This window comes from Marmota marmota, unplaced genomic scaffold (assembly GCF_001458135.2).
Source record: "Marmota marmota marmota unplaced genomic scaffold, marMar, whole genome shotgun sequence".
NCBI classification, from domain to species: Eukaryota; Metazoa; Chordata; class Mammalia; order Rodentia; family Sciuridae; genus Marmota; species Marmota marmota.
Window position 1 is genome coordinate 7,093,302 of NW_025999941.1, and position 22,133 is coordinate 7,115,434.

General features: G+C 34.4%; 1 protein-coding gene across 9 annotated transcripts in view; it reads left to right on the forward strand.

Moving 5' to 3' along the window:
* The window catches only part of Tasor (transcription activation suppressor), a 37,168-nt gene that overhangs the window by 13,283 nt on the left and 1,752 nt on the right, over nucleotides 1-22,133 (forward strand). For 2 of the 9 annotated variants that reach the window (XM_015494408.2, XM_048801091.1), the window contains exons 11-21: nucleotides 4,697-4,769; nucleotides 4,856-4,927; nucleotides 5,827-6,528; nucleotides 9,904-10,310; nucleotides 11,503-11,647; nucleotides 12,840-12,899; nucleotides 15,866-16,797; nucleotides 19,393-19,515; nucleotides 20,141-20,300; nucleotides 20,812-20,920; nucleotides 21,890-22,068. In XM_015494408.2, coding sequence (XP_015349894.2) covers nucleotides 4,697-4,769; nucleotides 4,856-4,927; nucleotides 5,827-6,528; nucleotides 9,904-10,310; nucleotides 11,503-11,647; nucleotides 12,840-12,899; nucleotides 15,866-16,797; nucleotides 19,393-19,515; nucleotides 20,141-20,300; nucleotides 20,812-20,920; nucleotides 21,890-22,068 — 2,962 coding nt within the window. The remainder of the gene's footprint in view (nucleotides 1-4,696; nucleotides 4,770-4,855; nucleotides 4,928-5,826; nucleotides 6,529-9,903; nucleotides 10,311-11,502; nucleotides 11,648-12,839; nucleotides 12,900-15,865; nucleotides 16,798-19,392; nucleotides 19,516-20,140; nucleotides 20,301-20,811; nucleotides 20,921-21,889; nucleotides 22,069-22,133) is intronic. The other 7 variants (XM_015494407.2, XM_048801093.1, XM_048801088.1 and 4 more) reach the window with 4 other exon arrangements.

Genomic DNA, 22,133 nt, shown 5'->3' on the forward strand with positions numbered 1-22,133 from the left:
TTTTTTTTTTTTTTTTTTTTTTTTTTTTTTTTACATTTGGTGTTCATTTCTAACTTATTAAGTTGGAAAAAGTCAGTGAATACTCAGTTTTAAGTAATGCTTTATTGGCATGTCACATGTTTTAATGTGTAGTATTTTCATTTAGTGCTAAATATGTTTAGTATTGTGTTTTCTACTTTGCATGATTTAGAGGTGTTTTAACTTCCAAGTAAATGGAGATACTATTTTTATGTTTTGTTTTAAATTTAATTGCATTTCTGTAAGAACATACGGGGATTATTTAGAATTTATGGACCTGATTTAAATACTATGTGGTCAGTTTTTATACATGTCCCCTTTTCTTGAGGGAACTGTAGGTTTTGTTTTTAAGGGTACCAGGGATTGAACTCAGGGGTGCTTAAACATTGAGCCACACCCCCAGCCCTTTATATATTTGTATATTTTGGGGGGGGGGGTGTAGGGAGGAGCACTGAGGATTGAACTCAAGACAGGATCTTGCTAAGTTGCTTAGGGCCTCCCTAAATTGCTGAGGCTGGCATTAAACTCACGATCCTCCTGCTTTAGCCTCTTGAGCCACAGGGATTACAGGCATGTACCACATTAGGCAGGAACTTTAATTGTTGAATACACTATTCTGGGTTGATGGCTGTTTCCTTCTTAAATGTATACTACATTGTATTCTTGAGGTCAGCTCTTTGTTCATATACTGTTCTTTGTAAGTCAGGTTTTTATTTTTTTCCCCTCCTGGCTGCTTTTTTGATCCTCTTTTTTTCCCCTTTGGTGTTTTGCAGTTACATTATCTAGGTGTGGATTTGTTATTAATCCACCTTGGCACATTTTCTTCTGTATCTGTAGTTATATATCTTCATTTCTGGAAAAATTGTTGGCTATTGTCTTTGTACCTTTCTTTTATTCTGTATAGTCTTAACGTTTTTGGGGACTCTTACGAGGTGTACATCAGACCTTTTTATACTGTTCTCCATGTCTGATATTTACTTGTTTTTCTGAGCTGCATTATAAGTAAATTTCATTGCTGTCTTCTAGTTTAAAATTCTACCTCTAGCTATGTCTAATTGGTGGTTTTGTCCATTCATTGAATTTCTAATGCCACATGGAATATTTTTCATTTCTAAAAGTCATATTTGATTCTTTTCAGATCTGCCAGGTCATTTTTTAATAGGTTCTTATTCTTTCAGACGTTATTTATTGAGTGCCTTGTATGTGCCAGGAATTCACACAATGTAAGATTCATCATTTTAGTCCACCTGGCACATTCTAGGCAGAAAGTACTATATCACTGAGCAACATATCCAGCACTTCTTTTTTAATTTTGAGACAGGGTTGAAGTTGCCCAGGATTGCCTTGAACTGGAAATCCATCACCCCAAAAAGAGCTCTTGATCATTAAGTATTCACTCCCTTTCTTCAACCCTTGATCTATTTTCTCTACGGATGTATGTGTTCGGGACATTTTATATAAATGAAATCATGAGCCTGACTTCTTTTTACAGACATTAATACTTTCAAGGTTTAATCATGTTCTAGTATATATCAGCACTTCATTTCTTTTTTATGAGTAAATAATACATCATTATGTGAATGTCACATTTTCTTTGTCTATTGTTTCCATTTTTTGACTGGTAACAAAATGGTTGCTATGAGCATTTGTGTACAGCTGTTTGTATATTTTCAGTTCTGCCAACTCTTTATAAATATTTCAAAATGAACTTTTTTTATATTTTGCACCTAATGATTCTAAGTTATGCCTTTTGGGTTCAAATTTTTTGTTGTTGTTGTTGTTTTGTTTTTCTATTGAGTGCCACTTAGTATACTTTACTTCCTTCTAAGTTAAGTGTTTTTAAGGTTGCGAGCTTGCTGGGCACAGTGGCACTCACCTATAATCTCAGTGACTTGGGAGACTGAGTCAGGAGGATCACAAGTTGGAGGTCAGCCTCTGCAATTTAGCAAGACCTTGTCTCAAAAAGTAAAAAGGCCTAGAGTTGTAGCTCATTAATAAAGCACTCCTGGGCTCAATCCCCAGTATCCAAAAAAAAAAAAAAAAAAATGATGGTGAGGGGCTCAGATGATTGCTGCTCAGTGGTAGAGTGCTTGCCTAGCATATGTGAGGCCCTGGGTTCAATCCTCAGCACCACATACAAATAAATAAAATATTGTGTCCAACTACACTGAAAAATAAATATACAAACAAAAAGATTGTGAGCTCTTTGGTATTATACTTATTGGTTTCATATTGCCTGTAATGTTATCTGACAAGTCACAGTAGTAGTGATAAGACAAAAAAGAATAAAGTAGGAAAAACTCAAAGGCTAGGTTAGATTAATGTTGTTACTCAAAGGGAAAGAAAACAGAAAGGTATAATAAATAGAGACAACAAGAACATGGGGGACTCCAGCATTTTTCCTTCCTTGCATGTTTGAAGGCATAGATAACACAAAGGCAGAGAGGCCCCAGAGTTTTATGTCTGGGTGTGTATTTACACTATTCTATGAATTTCTGGGTATATTGGCATTCCTTAATAAGTATCTCTAGGCCACCAAGCCTTTGAATTTTATGAAAACTGTATTTGGAGTGGGTAAAAAGTTAGAAGCATGTAACTGGTTTTCCTTAGAAAGCAAAAATCGTATGCTTTCCATTGTCTTGTTCTGACACTTATGAGTTGGGCAAAAATCTTAAAAGGAATATAAAATTTAAAACACTTAAGGTCAAAGTATTTATGTCAAACAAAAATTTTTACAGATACTGAGTCTACTTGTAGTATTTCCAGGAAAGATATCCTGGCCATAAGATTAATAGTAGTTACAAGGCCCATTTTAGTATATCACAGGGCTGATACTACATGTCAGTTAGCAATGTCATACAGCCTGGCCTGAGGATTTATAGGAGGCAAAGCCACCTCAGCACAGATGGAACTTTGCTATACCTTAAAACAAAGCTTTTTCTTGTTTAAACTCCCTTTATGATAGAAGTCACCTGGTAACTGACCTAGACCAAATACAGGTATTAAAAGAGGGGAAGGATTTTCCCAAGCTTTGAGAATGGTCTCCAGATGGAGATCCTGTGTGAGTCAGTCTTCTGACCCCTTAACTGTATATGGCTCATACCACCAGCCTGCTGATGATTTCAATCTTTAAAAGTGCTGCCAGAATGTGAACTGTTTGAGCATCAGATGGTATCTAAGAATCAGCATTGGCATTGATTGAACTGAAGGGCAGAAAATGCACCTGGGGTAGCTGGACAGCTAGGACTACCTGAAACCTCTAAACATACTCACTTTGCTTTTGAGTGTTCAGACAGTGTTTTTATTAAGTTTCATAGTCAATTTTTGTCCTTTAAATTATTAGTTCTTACATAGATTTTTTTTTTACTAGCATTATTAGTGGAATTTAGGTAGCACGGTTTTCTTTCAGAACTCAAATACCCTACTACCATGCTCATTCAGTTCATTTATACACTCATCCTTTGATTCAAAAGATGAACTATTTCAATAGCCTCCAAAATAAGATTATGTTGTTTCTTTCCCAGTCCTGCATAGTGCTGTCAGATCTTTTATTATTGTTGTCATATTAAGGAAACACTAGCATAAAAGGGTATATTGTCAAAGACATTCCTAGCTAAAGTGGCATTTTTGTCTTTTTACAATCTGACCCCTGATATTCCTTTTTTTAGACTTACACTTTTATCTTATTCTGTCCTCACCCTATTGCCAGTCATAAGTTCTGTATGCCTATAAATTGTCAAGTATTTTATAACTTGCCTTTGCTTATGATGTTGTGTCTCCTAAAATGTATTTTGCATAGTCTCAGGCTCTTGTCAGTGGTTCTCATCCTTCAGAGTCTACCTTTGATACACTCTTCAGTAAACTTTTTGTAACCATCTTTTACTGCCATTTTTCTTTTTTTATGTATTTTTTGGGACTGGGTTTTAGCTCAGTGGTAGAGCACTTGCCTAGCATGTGTGAGACACACTGGGTTCAATTCTTATCACTCCAGATAAATAAATGAATAAAATAAAGATCCATCAACATCTTTAAAAAAAAATTAAAGCATTTTTCCATTTCCTGTTGCTTTGTATATCTCTTAGGAACTTTTTTGTCTTACTTATTGCTATTTTGTGTGTTCTTCTCTCAATTATAAACTTGTTGTGATCAAGGAGCTGTGTTGCTTCTTGAAGTTTCTTCTGGGAGGGCAAATTTCATAACAAGTAAAAGATGTTCATTAAATATATGTGGAATTAGATTATGGCAATATATTTCTTTCAAGATTAATCTGAATTCTTCCAAAGAAGTATTTCAAAGAATGTTTTTTCCAAATGCAGCACAGTACCTTGACATTTAATATTGTATCTTTTGAATTGATGAGGAAAATATTAAAAGTATTTGTTTTAGCCTTAGGGGAAAAAATAAACAAGTTGGTTTCACAGTTAATTAGGGGAATTATTTCAGTGATGTTCTCTCAGCATAATATAAATTTTTGTTTATTGGAATTGTGTTAATTAGCATAGAGTTGATGGGGACTTTATTTGTGGTGCTGAGGAGTTTTTAACTAATTCAGTAGCAGTATTTTTCCTAAAAAGATTAAAAACTTTTTTCTCCTGTATGATTAGTAGAAAGTGCTATGTGTCTGTCCTATAATAATAAATAAAGCACATATAACTTTTTCCCTCTCCCAAAAATGCAGGTTCTTGTTAAACCTTTAGGAGACCGAGGATACCTTTTTCTTCTCTCTCCTTATCAGATGGTTTCTCCATATGGTAGGTGACTTCTCTTATTACCACTTTTTAAAAATTGTTTATTTTATGTTTTTTTATGTTAGTGACTTTTGCTTCTGTTTATTTAGAACATCAGACTGTCAGGTCTCGAATCCTGCATGCTTTGTTTCTATTTCAAGAACCTAGAGGCGTAATTACTTGTAAGTTCTTTGAATACCTAAATCTAATAACATATAGATACCTAAATTTCATTGAAAAAATTTCAGGTAACTTAATCAGCATTTTGTTTTTTTCCTAGATCATGTTTTTCCTACACCAATATTCTGAAATATTCTAATACCTCTAATACTTAGAGGTATTAGAAATTTAAAGCAATTAATGTTTAACTTTTTTTTTTCTTAAAATAATTTTACACAGTACTTTAACTGATAAATGATTGTTATTGTTACATTCCTATGTAGCTTAATTGCTGTGCTGGAGATTGAACCCAGGGCCTTGCACATGCTAGCCAAGTACTCTATCACTGAGCTACATCTCCAGCCTTCTTGAGGGATTTTTTTTTTTTAATTCACTTTTGCATTTGAGTTAAATATTAAGCCATTCAGAATTAGAATTTCTGGCACTGATGTTATATACTTTGTTGTCTTTTTCTAAGAAGAAACTGTTGAATTAGGATAAATTTCTAAGTCATAGCTACTCAATGCATCCATATCAGCTTACAAGAGAAAGGAGTGTCATTACTATCATGCTTAGAGTTGGATCTTGCCCTCTTTATTTCTCCTTAACATTTTCCTTACCACCATTTGAATTGCCTACCAGAAGTAGGAAATGAAGATCTTCAATGAGTGGGCGTTTTTTCCTTTTAAAAATATACTCTACTCTTTCTTTTCTTTTTTTTTTTTTATTGACCTGTTTCATGTTTTTGGCCTTAGAAGTGTACTTTCATAAATATACTACATATATGTATTAGGGTACATATTCCTTTGGTTCAGTGTTAATCTATAAATATTGTTGCACTTCTTTGGCAGTGTATAGTTCTGTATTTGATTAGCTTCTTGATGCTAACATGTTTTGCTTTTTTTTTTTTTTTTGTTTACAGCACAAAAAAGTTCAACCAATGCAGCACCACAAGAGAGGCATGAGAGCATGCCAGATATATTAAAAATAGCTCAATTTTTACAATTTGCTTTGATTCAGTGTCGAAAGGAATTCAAAAATATAAACACTATAAATTTTCATTCTGTTGTTGAAAAGTATGTAAGTGAATTTTTTAAGCGAGGTTTTGGTTCAGGTAAACGAGAATTTTTCATGTTTTCGTATGATTCACGATTAGATGATAGAAAATTCTTATATTCGGCACCAAGAAATAAATCTCATATCGATAATTGTTTGCATACCTATATTTTTCGGCCTGAAATGTATCAATTACCTATTTGTAAATTAAAAGAGCTATTTGAAGAAAATAGAAAGCTTCAACAGTTTAGTCCACTTTCAGATTATGAAGGTCAAGAAGAAGAAATGAATGGTACAAAAATGAAATTTGGAAAACGAAATAACTTAAGGGGTGAAACTATTACATCTGGAAAGCAAAAATCATCTCATTCTTTGGATTATGATAAAGATAGAGTCAAAGAATTGATTGATTTAATTCAGTGTAGGAAAAAAAATGTGGGTGGGGACCCAGACACACAAAACATGAGAAGCAAAACTGTCTTGAAGAGGAAGCTCGAGGACCTACCTGAAAATATGAGAAAGCTCGCCAAAACCAGTAATATATCCGAAAATTGTCATCTATACGAAGGTAAAATATCAGATTGCTCTTATGACATCCACCAAAAGTATAGGAAAAAGATGTTTTTTCCTAGTAGAGCGTCTTCAAATTAAAGCTTGAAGGCCACATCTAACCTGTCTTCTTTTAATAAGAAAATTGTATTGTAATACAGCCATGCCTTTTGATTTATGTGTCTATAGCTGCTTTCACATTTCAGTGGCAGGGTTGGGACAAACTACAGGGCCCATGAAACCTGATGGTATCTACTATCTGGTTCTGTATAGAAAACATTTGTCAACTCTTATTCTGGTACATCAGATTTCTGAAGAGTTTGGTTTATGCCTGTATGAGAGAATACAGCTATTTTCCTTTTCTATTTTCTTTTATTTTATTATTTTCTATTTTCAAAGCTCTTTCTTTTCTATTTTCATAATTGGAGAAAGACAACATTATAATATTGGGTTCTTTTAGGATGCTGCTTAATGAAAGGAATCTTCTAAGCTTTAAAATTTCTTAGATGCTTGCATATTAATTTTCTATCCTAGGGATCCAGGAATGTCTTTGGGCTTTTCTATTTTTTGTTTTGCTTTTTTTTTTTTTTTTTTACATTAAAAAAAAAAAAATCTTCACAATACTGGGGATTGAACCCAGGGCCTTGCATATGTTAGGGCTCTGCCAATGAGTTATATCCTTAGCCCTCTATTCTTTCAGATTGACAAAAAAAAAAAAAAAAAAAAGGAATGAGACCCTTAATAAATACGTTTAATTTAGAAGTAAGCTAAAATATTTTTTATCATCTAGGTTTTTAAGTCTTCACAGTACTAGTCCATAAGCATAATATGTGTTCTTTTGCAGTCAGGGACCTTTGAAACCATACACAGTTTGTTCTGCTGTTGATGTTCTTATTGATTATGGCAGTTCTGAGTATTCCTTTATTTCCTACTGAATGGTTTTACTTCTTTTCACATTCATTACATGTCTGACTAGGTTGAACAGATGGGTGTCCTTATTATACTTACTCGGCACTCTATACTTGAGTCCTGACTTTTCACTTAGCTACTGACCTTTTCTTCTTCTTGCATTATCCAGCATGGTTCACTATTCATATGTTAAAATTAATAATACTGTATTGTCCAGGACAGATAGCATTTTAATCATTGCAGAAAGTTCTGTTTGACAAGTGATATTTCTGCAGTGACTTTGAGGGTTTTTTCTTGTGTTTCTTTTTCTTCTCAGTGTTTGTTCTTTGTCTGTGTTCATATCACCTTGGTGACCTTCCTGGCTTATTTGAATGACTTTAGCATCATGTTCTTAATATTGCTTTGTTAACTTGTGACCAATCTCATCTTCTATACTTGGCATATAAAGATGTGTTAGATTGGCCATATCCTGCCATGCTTTCCACTATTTCATGTGGTCTTTGACTAGGGTTCAGTCTCCCTAGAATATGAATTTTATTTTTCCTCCCTGAAACATCTTCCACATCTATCAAGTTTTATATTGTCACAGGTCAGATCTCACCTCAGCTTTCTGGCTCTTCTTTTTTGGGGGGAGGGAGGTACCTGGGATTGAATTCAGGGGCACTCAACCACTGAGCCACATCCCAAGCCCTATTTTGTATTTTATTTAGAGACAGGATCTCGTTGAGTTGCTTAGCACCTTGCTTTTGCTGAGGCTGACTTTGAACTTGGGATTCTCCTGCCTCAGTCTCCTAATTCCTTGGGATTACAGGTGTGTGCCACCACGCCTGGCACTATTCTACTTCTTGATGATCTCCATCTCCTTGTTTAACTTATGCTGGACTTTTGGTCTATACTGAACCCTGTTGACACTAATATGTACTGTGTTACACCTGTGTCAGGAGAGTTCAAGTGTTTACTATATGCTAGGTATGTCATGTATTTATGTCATTTGGTTCTTGAGTATTAGGCATTATTTTCATCAGTTTTGCAGTTGAGAAAACCATCTCAGGTAAGTAAAATAATGTTAACTACATCTGCATGTGGCAGACTCCGTGTTTGAACTCAGAACTGATTGACTCAAAAGCTTTGTTCTAAATTTTCTTTTTTTTTTGGAAACTTTTTTTTTTAAATTTTTTATTGTTGGCTGTTCAAAACATTACATAGTTCTTGATATATCATATTTCACACTCTGATTCAAGTGGGTCTAAATTTTCTTGTATTAGCATTGAGCACATAATAGGCATTTAATAAGATAAGTCAATTGCCAAAAAATAAGTTATCTGTGAAAAAGCTGTGTTTGGGGATGTAGCTCCATGGTAGGTTACCCTGGGGTTCAGTCCTAAATACACAAACAAAAGCACCCTGCTCTTGATTTGGTGGTGAGCTCATTTTATAAGAATGAACCTCAAAAATCATTTGTCACTTTTAACTTTAGCACCAACTTTCTCAAGGTATAATTTTATATATGGCACACCATTGTTAAGCATGCATTTTAAGTTTTGACAGCTGTGTAACTAACTCTACAATATAGACATTTTCATTATCCCCCAAAAGTTGCCTTGAGATCCACCTAACTGCCAGTAATCTGTTTTTTTTGTCTATATAAACTTTACATATGCAATAATTTCTTATTAGAATCATGATTATAATTAGAGTTAGTAAATACTCCCTTTTATTTTTTACCGTGGTATGTTGTACCCTTCCTAAATTGGAAATCCTAATATCCACTCAGGCATAAGCTCACCTCCACCTGACTATTAAAGTACATGACTTTCTGAATATGTGCTCTTTGCAACTTTTTAAATATTGGTTGTACAGATTATCTAGATTTATATGTTTTCTTTCATGTTGCATGTTTGGAGGTTTTTCCAGTATCTCAAATATCCTAGCTTCATTATGAATATAAGTAGTCATTTTGGATAAATGTTAGCAATTTTAAGAATGTTAACCTGAGCATTAAGGACAAAGGCAATAATAGGTACAGAGGAAATAAAATTAAGTGATAGGTTGGTTTTTTTTTTTTTTTTTTTTTAAGTATATGTAAGTATAATTTGCATCTCCTAAAAATTGGCAAAATAGTGGAAAGCTTATCTTCAATCAAGCAACTAATTGAGTGGGATTTTGGTGGCAGAGTTTAAGGTAATTATAATATGGTTACTGATATTTATTATCCATAATTTATTATTTACAACTTAATGCATGAGCTCATTTTCTTAATAAAGTACTTAAATTATGACATACTAGCCTTCATTTAAAAGGAATTTTGGCCTTTATTCCAAATTTTAGAACTGATTACATTTTTAAAATCTAGACCTCACTTGTTTGAGTTCTTGCCTATTTTTTGTAAGTAATTTTTAAGGTATATTTGATTTTTAAAATATGTAAGCTGGCTTTCAAACTTAACTTCAAGAGATGACTTTTTTTCTCCCCCCACCCCGCCCAGAGTCTCCACAGCCCATTGGCTTACTTGGGCATGATGCTGACTTGAGACAGCAGCAGCAGGATACCTGTAACTCCGGTGTTGCTGACATCCATAGGCTGTTTAATTGGCTATCAGAAACATTAGCTAATGCACGCCATTCTGATGCATCCCTGACAGAGACAGTCAACAAAGCCTTAGGATTGAGCACTGATGATGCCTATGAAGAGCTGAGGCAGAAGCATGAATATGACTTGAACTCTACCTCAGATAAGAAAGAATATGAACAGCCTACTTGTGCAAAAATTGAAAATACACATTTTAAGGGTGCTCAAAGCCCATTGCTAGAAGTTAATGTAACATCTTTAAAGTATCCGGTTGCTGTTTCTACCAGTGAAGTAGGCATTGACCATAAGTTGCATTTGAAAGAAGTAAGCATATGTCTTTTGGTTGTCTTTCTTTGCTTTTGTGAGTGTGGGTGTCAAGGAGGATGTGGGTTTGTGCTTCATGGAGTGGTTTCTTCTTTCAAGAAAAAATAAGATACACTTGAGTAAAGATATTTATCTAGGACAGTGCTTCTTAGTTTTCCTTGTTATGAAATAAATACCAAAGTAGTTGTTTTCCTTCCTGCTCTTATAGGCTTTATAAATAGTCTAAGGTTTACTTGTTGTGATAAAACTAAGGCTGGACTGTGTTTGTCAGAAATGGCATATTGGGAGTTGGTTCCATGTTGTTTCATAATGTTGAATCCTCAAAGCATTTGCTGCTTTCTGCTGGCAGAGGCAGAGAACTCAAAGGTGAGGCAAATGAAATGGTTGAATTTATTAGTGTCTCAGTGTAATAAATAAGGTTAGGTACTTAGTATTTGTTGTGCAGATGGGAATGAGATGAGTCTATTGGGATTACCTCTGAAGTGATTCTCCACCCTTCTGTGAGGGCTTCCAGATTATGGTATGTGCTTAGCGTACTGGTTTCTAGCTGGGAAGTAACCTCAAGAAGTGGCTGTATCATTGAGAATGACCCAGGATGGTACCATATTCCCATGGACTTCTAATTTATTCTCTATCTGGAGGAAAAGTCATAATGTGGATGTTCCCAGCCTTTGTCCATGTAGTTTTGGGATATTTATATTAGGAAGAAAATTCTAGTAAAGGACTTATATAAGGTAGGCATTGAGATACTAACCTGCATGGTTTGTATTTTCCACTGTATTTAATACTCCAATTGACAGGGATTTGGTTGCCTAACACAGCTCACTTCCTGTTTTTTTTTGTAATTAAAAACTTTGTGCCATTCAGTTAGGTGTTGCCTTATGTCCACTTTTGAATTGTTAATGGCAGAGTTCAGTATATGGCCTACAAAACCTAAAATGTTGGTGCCTTACTATAAAAGTTTACCAGTCACTGCTCTAAATTAACATTGTTTTGAGAAGAATAATTATGTTTTAATTTTGAGACTAATGTATCATAACTTTGCCATGTTTATCAGTTATTTGAACTTTGCCATGTTTATCAGTTATTTGTAATGTTTAGATTGAAGTGTGTGGATTTGCTGTGAAGAAAATAGTTATTCTTGACATTAAAATTTAAAAGAATGCTATTGAATATGTACTTTAATTTTTAGGATCCAAATTTAATTAACATGAATAATTTTGAAGATTGCAGTTTGTGTCCCACTGTTCCCATTGAACATGGATTACATAGACAACAGTCTAAGTCAAATAATGTTGAAGAGACTGAAATACATTGGAAACTGATACCAATTACAGGTAAGAAAAAATAAACTAGGTCATAGTTTTATTGCCTTTATTCAGAACCAGTTTCTTGAAGGGTTTCATCTTTTCAAAATTCCACTCTTGGGTTACTAGGTGCTTTATCTTAGTGACATCTTCACCATCTTATTTTGAGCAGTATCATATTCGTCAACTGGTGATGCTGTTCTTGGTCATCATCAGCAAGTATCTGCAGAAGGGCCTATTAATAATAGAGGGATTTAGGACATATGTACTCTCCCTATTAGATTTAGCATGCAGACTATCAAATAAAAATTGTTGGCAGAAACTGAGTTTCTTACAAGGAGAGGTAGGTACAGAGATGAAATCATGCTCTTTGTTCAACCAATAATTCTCAACTGATTAAACTTTAATAAACTGTCATCTAATAAGTGGTTACGTTAAGGTTCATCTATTTGAAAAAATTTTTTTATTTCTTAATATTGGAGTATCTTAAAGAAATTGAATCATCTTGGAGAATAAATTGAAATGATCAAATGCAAAAACCTAAGAAAGCTTATTGATCCATGGGCCTCAAGAATAATGTGGTAAATGTTGAAAGATTATCATGTTGCAGTATTCTTGTTTCTCCATGCAGATATACTCTTAATATTCCAAGTTCTTATTCATCTTTGTTACTAGCTAAATATATTCAGAAATGTTGCTAGGGCACATCTTTTCTATTTCTAGCTAGACCTTCATTTAACTTTAAAAGAAAAAGTAAACTACTCTTTGCTAAAAAGTAGGCTGACTTGTGACCTTGGACCTCCTTCAACGATTCTGAGAAGAATTTCTGAAATTTCAGGAGTTTACATGGACTTCATTCAGCACCATTTTCTACCTTATTAGAGGGCTAGAAGCCCAAAAGTCATAGGGAGCTGCTACTCTCTTATGAGCTGGAGACATTGGCTTGAAGTAGTTTATTGACCTGATTGTCCTAATCATTCCTCATTTAAACACCTTCATACTTAATGTTGAGCCATTTGAAGGCATAGCATCTGGGTGTTATTTCATCACCTGAAAGGAAAAGGAAGGAGTTTGCCATTTCTGAATGACCCTTCAGGAATATTTTAACCAAAAGAAGGAATACGTGGATTTGTTAGCTTTTGGGGTTTTTTTTGAAAGGTACTTAATAGGTGTCACTGGTATCTGAAGACAGTCTACAAATCTAATGGATGCTTTCCCTCAGGAGGGAACGCAAGAAGCCCAGAAGACCAGCTGGGGAAACATGGTGAGAAACAAACACCAGGTGAGAAGGCTCGCTTTGCTTTTCCTCCCAGTTCTTCAGAATGGCTTTCATTTCTGATTCTTTATCACTAGGGCATTGATTTAAGTTCCATTGTTTACTGAAAGTTTGGCCGATACCATATTTATATTTAAGTCATTAATTGAATTGTATCAAATATTCTTACTATAATATGTTCAGAAAAGTCACTGGATATTTATAGATTTCTTTACCTATAGTAGATTCTCTCTGATAGGATTACTTGGGAAGACTTAGAATTTGTTTTCCTAATCCATTTTGCAGAATATCTTAGGAAGCAGTTTCTTTGAAGTTTCTTTTAAATTTGAAAAATACCAGGAGGGAAAGCCATTTATCTTTTAGGTACAATAATCCTAATCTTGAATTTTTTAACCTGGTTCTTAGTTTAAGAGATGAAGAAACTGACTCCAGAACATCATCCAGATTATTACTGATTAGCTAGTTACAGTGGAGAGTCTCCTTTCTCTAATGTCTGAGCTCAAAGTCAATTCAGCTTTTACATATGATCATGAGCTTGATTTCTTGCTTAGAGTTTGGTAGTCTTTTTTTTTTTTTTTTCATTATTTCCATTTCGTTAGAGTCTCTTTCAGAATTTTTTTTTTTTTTAAATTTATAGAGGGAAAGCTAAATGATTTTCTTTGTAGGTCTTTATAGTGATTCTTTTGATATTAAGAAGTTTCCTTCAAGAAAATGTTTCTTCCTAGGAAAAGGTGATTTTTTTTTTTTTTTTTTTTAAGCAGCTGATATACAACATACAGGAAAGTGTTCAGCTCATTTTACATGTGTATACACATAGGCAACTACCACTTAAGGCGAGATGTAGTACATTTCCATCACTCCAGGTATTCGTCTGCATCTACTTACTCAGTCTATACTCTGCCTGTTCCCAAAAAGTAACTACTAAACTGACTTCTTTAACATTAGTTTTGCCTCCTCTTCAACTTAAGGTAAATGGAACCCCCACAGTTTTTTGTGTTTGGCTCTTTAACTCAATCTTGCATACGGGTTTCATCCATGTTGTGCATCTATCAGTAATTCTTTCTCATTGGGAATAGCAGGAATCTTATTTGTATTTGAAATGCTTCATAGGCATCTGTAGTACTCTCATTTGGGATACTGTATTCATATTTTATATCAAAGTGTAGACAATCTGAAGTCACCTTAAAATCTTACAGGGAAATTTGTTTCAAATAAAGTTTACATTTTTAAATGGGATTTATTTAGTTAGGTTTTTTTAAATATGGGAAATTCTCCATGTAGATTTACATTATATTTAAATTTGAAAAAAAAAAATCCCTTTATCTATAGCCCTTTAGGAATAAGCTTACTGGTCTGATATGTGGCTCTAAGTTTAAAATTAGTCGTCTTCAACCCATGTGTTTTATAAGACAATTCAGTCTTTATTTGAATAAATCTGATATTTCACATGGTACATAATTCAAGAAAGGAAAAAAAACACTAAAGTAAGTACACTTAGTTTCCTCTCAGTGGATTAATTATTGTTAATGATTTCTTGATATAACCTTGCAGATATTTTGTATACATACTGAACTCCATTTTAATGTTATAGATATAAGGATATGTATGACATTGAATATTCCTAAACTTATAGAACTTGAATTTTCTGTCCTGTCAACTATGTACAGTTGCAGTTCTTTCCTTGACAAGTTGAATATTTTGGTCCCCTTCTTGCTTTCACCCGTGGACCTGCTGTGGTCTTTTTACTCTGATGACAAGTGCCTTTGCAGTAGTTACCGAGTGCAGTGATTCATAGTAATCACTAGGTCAGTAGAGAATGTCACAAGCTGCTGCTGAGATTGTTTAAGCCTTTTAGAGAAGTTTAAGTCGGGTGGACTTAACATGTAGAAAAAAGCACATGCTCCCACACCTGAAACTTTAAAAAGATACTGTGAATTCCTTTTTCAAAAAGTATTGTAGATTTGAAAATGATAGATAGACTTTCTTATTTAGAGATACCATTTCTTATGCTATAGTAGCAATTAGTTAGGGAATGTTGACTTTAAGGAATATTGGTCATTTTTAAAGGGTGAAATAGTGTGATATGGCCTTATAGACAAAGATCATGATTTTTTTTCCTAAAATGTAATATGACTGTTGAAGTTAAATATATTTGCCCCTTGTGTCTTAAAAGTGTATGAGGGTATTTGTTTTGAAATGTAGTTTCAAAAACATGTTTGAATTTAGAATTTTTGTGTGTAGGGGAGTATGATCTTATAGATAAAGCTCATTGTCAAGAATCAAAGATTGTAGTTCCTTTAGCATCAGCTAACTGAAACACCTTTTTATCTCAAATGGGATAGCTATCCTGATTTCTCTTAAAATTACTTGCAAACAAAATGGAAATCACTATGAAATTTTATTCTCTTCCTATCTTGTTGAGGCTTTTTTCAGTGACAAAATAAAGTCCCTAACATTGCAGGAAATCTCCATATGAGAGCAAGTCTGAAAGTGGATGAGTTATTGTAGATACTAAATGATTGGTGGAATCACAACATCTTAATTTAGCATTCTTTTGAGTTGCCTTACACCTGATTCTCATATTAAGTGAGTATTATAGTAGATATTACCTAGCAAGGAATGTAAGAGTTGAGCAAGCTAATGTAGTTGACCATCCTGATTAAAGCACGTCAGGTCTATGGAATGATAGGGAAGCAGAAAAGAAGCAGATGACCTGTGTTGCTAGAAATACTTGTTTGAATACTTCAAAAGAAAATTAGAAAGTTATTACTCTGCCTCCTAAAACCCAAAAACATGCCTGTAAGTAGGGCACATAGGAAATAGGGTTCACAATGGTATTTGAGGTTTTTATTTTACTTTCAGATGCGTAATTAGTTAAATATTTACTTGACCTATTTTTCTTCTGATTTAAAAGTGTTTTTAAATATTATCTTTGTGGATTGTTCTTATAATAATAAACTCTTCCTATATAGGTATGAAATCACCAGAAGAACAACTGGTGTGTCTGCCACCACAGGAAGCCTTTCCTAACGACCCCCGGGTAATAAGTAGACAGAGAAGTTCTGATTACCAGTTTCCATCCTCTCCATTTACAGACACACTAAAGGGCACCACTGAGGATGACGTGTTGACAGGTCAGGTGGTGACAGTGGAGGAGCAGTGTGTGCCAGCAGCAGAGACGCCTGCAGTGAGTGAAACTACAGAGAGAACAGTGTTAGGAGAATACAATCTCTTTTCTAGGAAGATAGAAGAGATTCTGAAGCAAAAGAATGTTTCATATGTCAGTAGAATTTCCACACCAATCTTTTCCACACAAGAGAAGATGAAACGGCTTTCTGAGTTCATATATTCTAAGACTTCAAAAGCTGGTGTACAGGAGTTTGTAGATGGTTTGCATGAGAAACTAAATACTATTATTATTAAAGCATCTGCTAAAAGTGGGAATTTGCCATCAGTCAGTCCTAATGATTCTGATACTAAGATAGCATTGAATCCTCTGGGAAGGCATATTGTATCAGTTTCCTCAAGTGACATCAACAATAAACACCTCCCTGAGTCACTTTGTAGTGATGCTTTGAAAGACAACAACTCTAATGAACAGCATTCCTCTTCATCATTGAGTTTAACTGAAGGAGCAATGAACCAGTCGCATCATGCTACAGAGGTAATGGTGACTTCTGATCATACTGTACCTGGTGATGCTGCCCGGGAACCAGTAGAAAAAGAAACAAAATCACCCAGTGATATAAACATCTCTGCCCAACCAGCTCTTTCAGATTTTATAAGCCAGTTGGAACCTGAAGTATTTAATAGTTTGGTTAAAATCATGAAAGATGTCCAGAAAAACACTGTGAAATTTTATATTCATGAAGAAGAAGAGAGTGTGCTCTGTAAAGAAATAAAGGTAATTAAATGGGAAGGTAAATAATAATGCTGAATAAACTTCTTATTGACTTGACCTCTATAAAATGGAGTTTAAAAAAAAGGTTGGTCTTATATTTTCATAATCTAATAATTCAGAATAGAATAAAAGATTAATAAATTGAACTAAATGTAGTACCTGTGACCTAAGTATCTTAGAATTTAGAATCTTTTTCTGTGTAATTTTTAGAGGGCATTTATGTAAATAACTGCAAGATATAGCTCAGTGGTAGAGAACATTTTGGTCCCCAACGGTACCAAAGAAGAGTCTGTTTGTACATACTACAGATATTTTAAACTGTCGATTCAGAGGTTTTAAATACTGCCTACTTGGGCTTTTAATGAAAGGGAAGAAAAATACATGCCACCATTCATAACGGAGTTTTAGGAGTCAGAAACGAACTGTCCAGGGTTGACCTAATGATATGTTCTTGTGGTGTTTCTTGATACTCTGGCCACGTCATGATTCGCTGTACCCCTTATTGATTAGAAACCTTAATGATCCTGAAAGACTTCCCAGTCATGAAGGACTATTCACTGTAAGGTGTATCTTTTCTGCCATAGAATAACTTTTTAGGTATTTGTTTTAAATACTTAACCTTCATGTATATAAGCATAGATCTCGGTAAAATTTGTTATTTGTATCAGTGGTTTAGTGTATTTGATTAGTACTCATTGAACTATAAGATTTTAATTGTAACTTGAGGGATTGTCATGGGTTTTCAAATGAATGCTTGTTTCCATTTATGCAATTTACTTATGACTGAAATTGCCACCTGTTTTATTAGAGGAAGCAGAGGAACAAATTAGTGACTTACAGCACAGCATGGCCCAGAAACTCAGTAGTAGTGACAAGGGCCTAACCCTTTGTCTAGGGTTCTCTGACGTCACCAAGTTTCTTGTGGTGTACCCAGTGAAGATGTGAAGACATGGAAATGGGGGCTGGGGATGTGGCTCAAGCGGTAGCGCGCTCGCCTGGTATGCGTGCGGCCCGGGTTCGATCCTCAGCACCACATACACACAAAGATGTTGTGTCTGCCGAAAATTAAACAATAAAAATAAATTAAAAAAAAAAAAAAGACATGGAAATGAAAGAGGATCAGAATACTTGTTGTGCTTTTCTTACTGAATCCTTGTGATACCTTGGGATAAATGAAACCAAGCTTGGTTGCATTTATGCCTTGTATATTGCAATGTAGAAGTTCTTAGCTTCCTACCCCCAGCAACATGTTTCCAAGCAGAGCACTCTTTGGAGCATAGGTGCACATTGGGTAGGGCTAATTGAGAGAATAGGCTGGGTTTAAGGGCTGGGGATGTAGCTCAGTGGTAGAAATGTGTGCTTAGAATAAACTGCACATTCTACCCTCTTCGCTCTTTTAATTTTTTTTAATGTAACATTCTTAACATGACATTTAAATTGAGGGGATAGGAGATGCATTTCCTTATGAATGGTACATTAAATTCATTTTAGGGTAGAACAAATTGTATTTCTGGCATTATTTACTTTATGTAGAATAAGTAACTGCTCTTACAGATCTAATAGAAAATGGAACTTTTACTGTTACACTATCCATCAGATAATTTCCAGCAAAAATAAAGATAAGGAATAAAAATATAAGCTTACTAATTTCTATATTCAGGTTGTTTTATTACTATATAAGATAGTCTTATAAACTTCAATTTAAAACTCTCTAATATTAAAAAAAAGACCTAAAATCACTGAGTCCTGGCAGTAATTTACCTTTTCACTAAGCTAATCTGAGATTTGCTCAGGTGCTTAGATTAGAGTAAAATCTGTAGAAGCTGCTGCTTTAGTCTAGGTGTATAAAAAATATCCTCTTTAGGTGTGACATTTTAAGCAGCTTTCAGAAGAGCAGTAAACTACTTGTCAAGCACACTGGGTTTTGATCTGGCTATTTGACCAGCTGTGCTGACGTTGAGAACATTAAGTGAGGAGTGTTACCTCCAGGATCCTGCAGTTGGTGTCAGGGTTCAGGAATCTACCAGCAAGCAAAGAGAACTCTGCATGGACTTAACAGCTTGTGTCCTGTGAAAGGTAGTAATACTTTGCCACCAGCATGGAGGGAGGTTTTAAATGGGAGAGTCTGCTTTGCTTGAAGATGTTAAATAGCTAATTAGTATGTGAATACTGGTGTATGAATACTTTCTGACCTGTTGTGAATTAAATGAGCCTTATAACTCTGAAGAGGAATGCCACAGTAATATTGCCATGAACAACCAAGGGCCTGCAAGAAAGCAAGGAGTGGTTAATGATGTACTCTACGTTTCCCATAATAATGAACAGAGCTGGGTTTAGAATGTGGGAATCTGGGCTAATCCATTATTACAGTTCTGTCATTTCACACAGGCATTTACTTTAAATGCATAGCATTCTAACATTGTAAAAGTGTGATTGGTGAAGCTTGACCCTTTAATTCCTCTTGCATAAGAGGAGTGGACTTGAGGCCTGTGAACTTTCCTAAAGTTTCTTAAAGGTCCTAGTAGTAAAATTTATCTGTTTGTTGCATCATTTACCAAAAAGCTTTTTAATGTTGATATAGTTATTTTTCTTTAACAGGAATATCTTATCAAATTAGGCAATACAGAATGCCACCCAGAACAGTTTTTGGAAAGAAGATCAAAATTAGATAAACTATTGATTATTATTCAAAATGAAGACATTGCAGGTTTCATTCACAAGGTAGTCTGTTAAGTCACATTCATATTTATTTTGGTTTTTTATAACTCCCTTATTTTTAAATCTTAACTGTCTGAAACTAAAGGTTTTGTCTGTAAGCTTTAAAGATGATAAAACATATGTATCCTTTCATGAATTAGCTTGGGGGCAGTTGTTTTGTACCACTGCAAAATTCCTAAATTGCTGTACATCATATTTTCTTCTTGACAGTCAAAGTAGTCAGTACTAATAAAAGTACTGAATCCTTGAATGGTGGGGGCCTGCTAAATATGTATTCTCACCTTTATTTTTATGTCTCAGGCACCTATTTGTGCTACCTCTTCTTTGCCAAACTAGTCCTCCTTTCCCTTCGATTTGGAGGTATCCTGTCAAGAGACTCTTGTCTTCTGAATTTTGACTATATTCCTGTGTTACAGACTGGTTACCATTTGTCCATTTTGTTTTCAGGTCTATTGTCAAATATTTAAATAGTGGTTTATATATTGGGAAATAATGTTGAAGTAATTATTTTTGTGATTTTTTTTTCAGCTGCAATGCATTAATACAGATGAACCATAAAGATTTTCTGTGTAGGTTACTTATCATTTCATTTCCTTATCCATCCTTTTCTGTTTTTTATATTTAACAGGTACCTGGCTTGGTGACTTTAAAGAAACTCCCCTGTGTTAATTTTGCTGGTGTTGATAGCCTGGATGATGTTAAAAATCATACATACAATGATTTATTTGTATCAGGAGGTTTTATTGTGTCTGATGAATCAATTTTAAATCCAGAAGTGGTTACAATTGGTAAGGTTAATGCAGTCTTATGAGCATGTAACTTGTTCACCATCCCCACCCCTAGGTTTCTAGAGAAAATGGGGGATTTGACTTCTTAATGGTATTGTCTGTTATTCTGTCACTCACAGTAACCAGTATATTTTAATCTTTTTCCTGGGCTCTTATCACCTCAAATTTCTTTCCTATTTTTAGTATTTTAAATTCTTTTCTGTGAATCTGGTATAGATTACTTTTGGGGGGTGGTGCTAGGGATTTAACCCAGGGCCTTGTACATGCTAGGCAGGCACTCTACCAACTGAGCTATATCTCCAACCCCTAGATTACTTCTGATATTGGTACTGTCATCAGTGTATTCTTTTTTCATGTGCAGATATTATAGTCTTAGTGCTTTAGGGATAATGTAAGTCTCTTAGGAAAAGAGTACATAGGAAAGTAGATCTCTTACATGATATGAACAAGCACTTCTTCCATAATTCAGATGTGGATTGTTAACTGAAAAGAAACTTCATTATTTCAACAGAGAGCCTTAAAAATTTTTTGGCATTCCTTGAAGACCTTAGTACCCCAGAAGGAAAATGGCAGTGGAAAGTTCACTGTAAATTTCAGAAAAAGCTAAAAGAACTAGGCAGGTAAGATTTGGGAAAAAATAAATGCATAATGGTTGATTTTAATACTGTGCTCACAAATTTTTTTCCCCATGTTTGTAGACACTGCGATTTTGACAGCTATCCGTAGCCAATCTAAGTTAGAAGTGGTATTATTGTTTAGATAGATGTTTAAGTTCTGGTTTTGTGTAAAGTATAACTGGCTTAATGTGCTTATTAATCTAAAATAATCAAAATGGATCTACAATTTTTTTTTCTTTGAATTGTATAAGCCAACTAGATCAGGCCCTCTTCCTAACAAGTATTTGGACAAGGATTAATCTCAACCTGATAAGGAGACTGGTGATTAGGATATTCATTTATATTTGTACATATTACTTCTAATATGCCTAAGGTCAGTTCCTTGGAGGACTAGTCCACAAACAAGTACAGTATCAGATGAGTTTGAGATACTTATCCTACTGTAGAGTTTAAAAGGTAATTATTAAGAATTTTTTATATTTGTATTTCTCTGCATTTCCTAATCAGACTGAGGTACACTCTTCAAGGGAATTCAGGGTTAACTAATTTCCAGTTATTTGATTCTTACAGCTATTCACCTTTTAAAATTTACCCTCAAAGCCTGTGAAGTGGGTTTAGGGCAAATCTCTTCTATTACAGTTTATAAACAATACTGAGATCTAACGGTATACTTATCAACAGTTCCCTCACTTTCCTAACTGCAGCTAATAGTTTTTTTAACGGCTTGTTGCCTTGTGCCTTACATTGTAGCAACAGCTTAGAGTAGAATGATTGAAATTTTAGCCTAAGGTAGTGTAGCGACCACCCCTGCCAGCTTGCTTGTAGACTGCCTAATTCCCACTCTCTCTCCTGAGCATCCCTATTGCTAAGAGTATAATTGTCATTAGTTACCTAACTAAGGAATTAAGGTTTTAATCTGAAGTAAAAACTTTAGAAGTACAGACCCAGATTTTGAACTTTGTTTAATTTCAGATTGAATGCTAAAGCTCTAAGTTTGTTGACACTTCTGAATGTCTATCAGAAGAAACATCTGGTTGAAATCTTGTCATACCACAATTGTGATTCACAAACTCGAAATGCTCCAGAATTGGATTGCCTTATCAGACTTCAGGCTCAGAACATACAACAGCGACACATAGTCTTTTTAACAGGTAAAGAAAACACTCTTAAGCTTTCTAATATAAGGATGTGGATGAAAAAAGGATTTCCTGGGGCT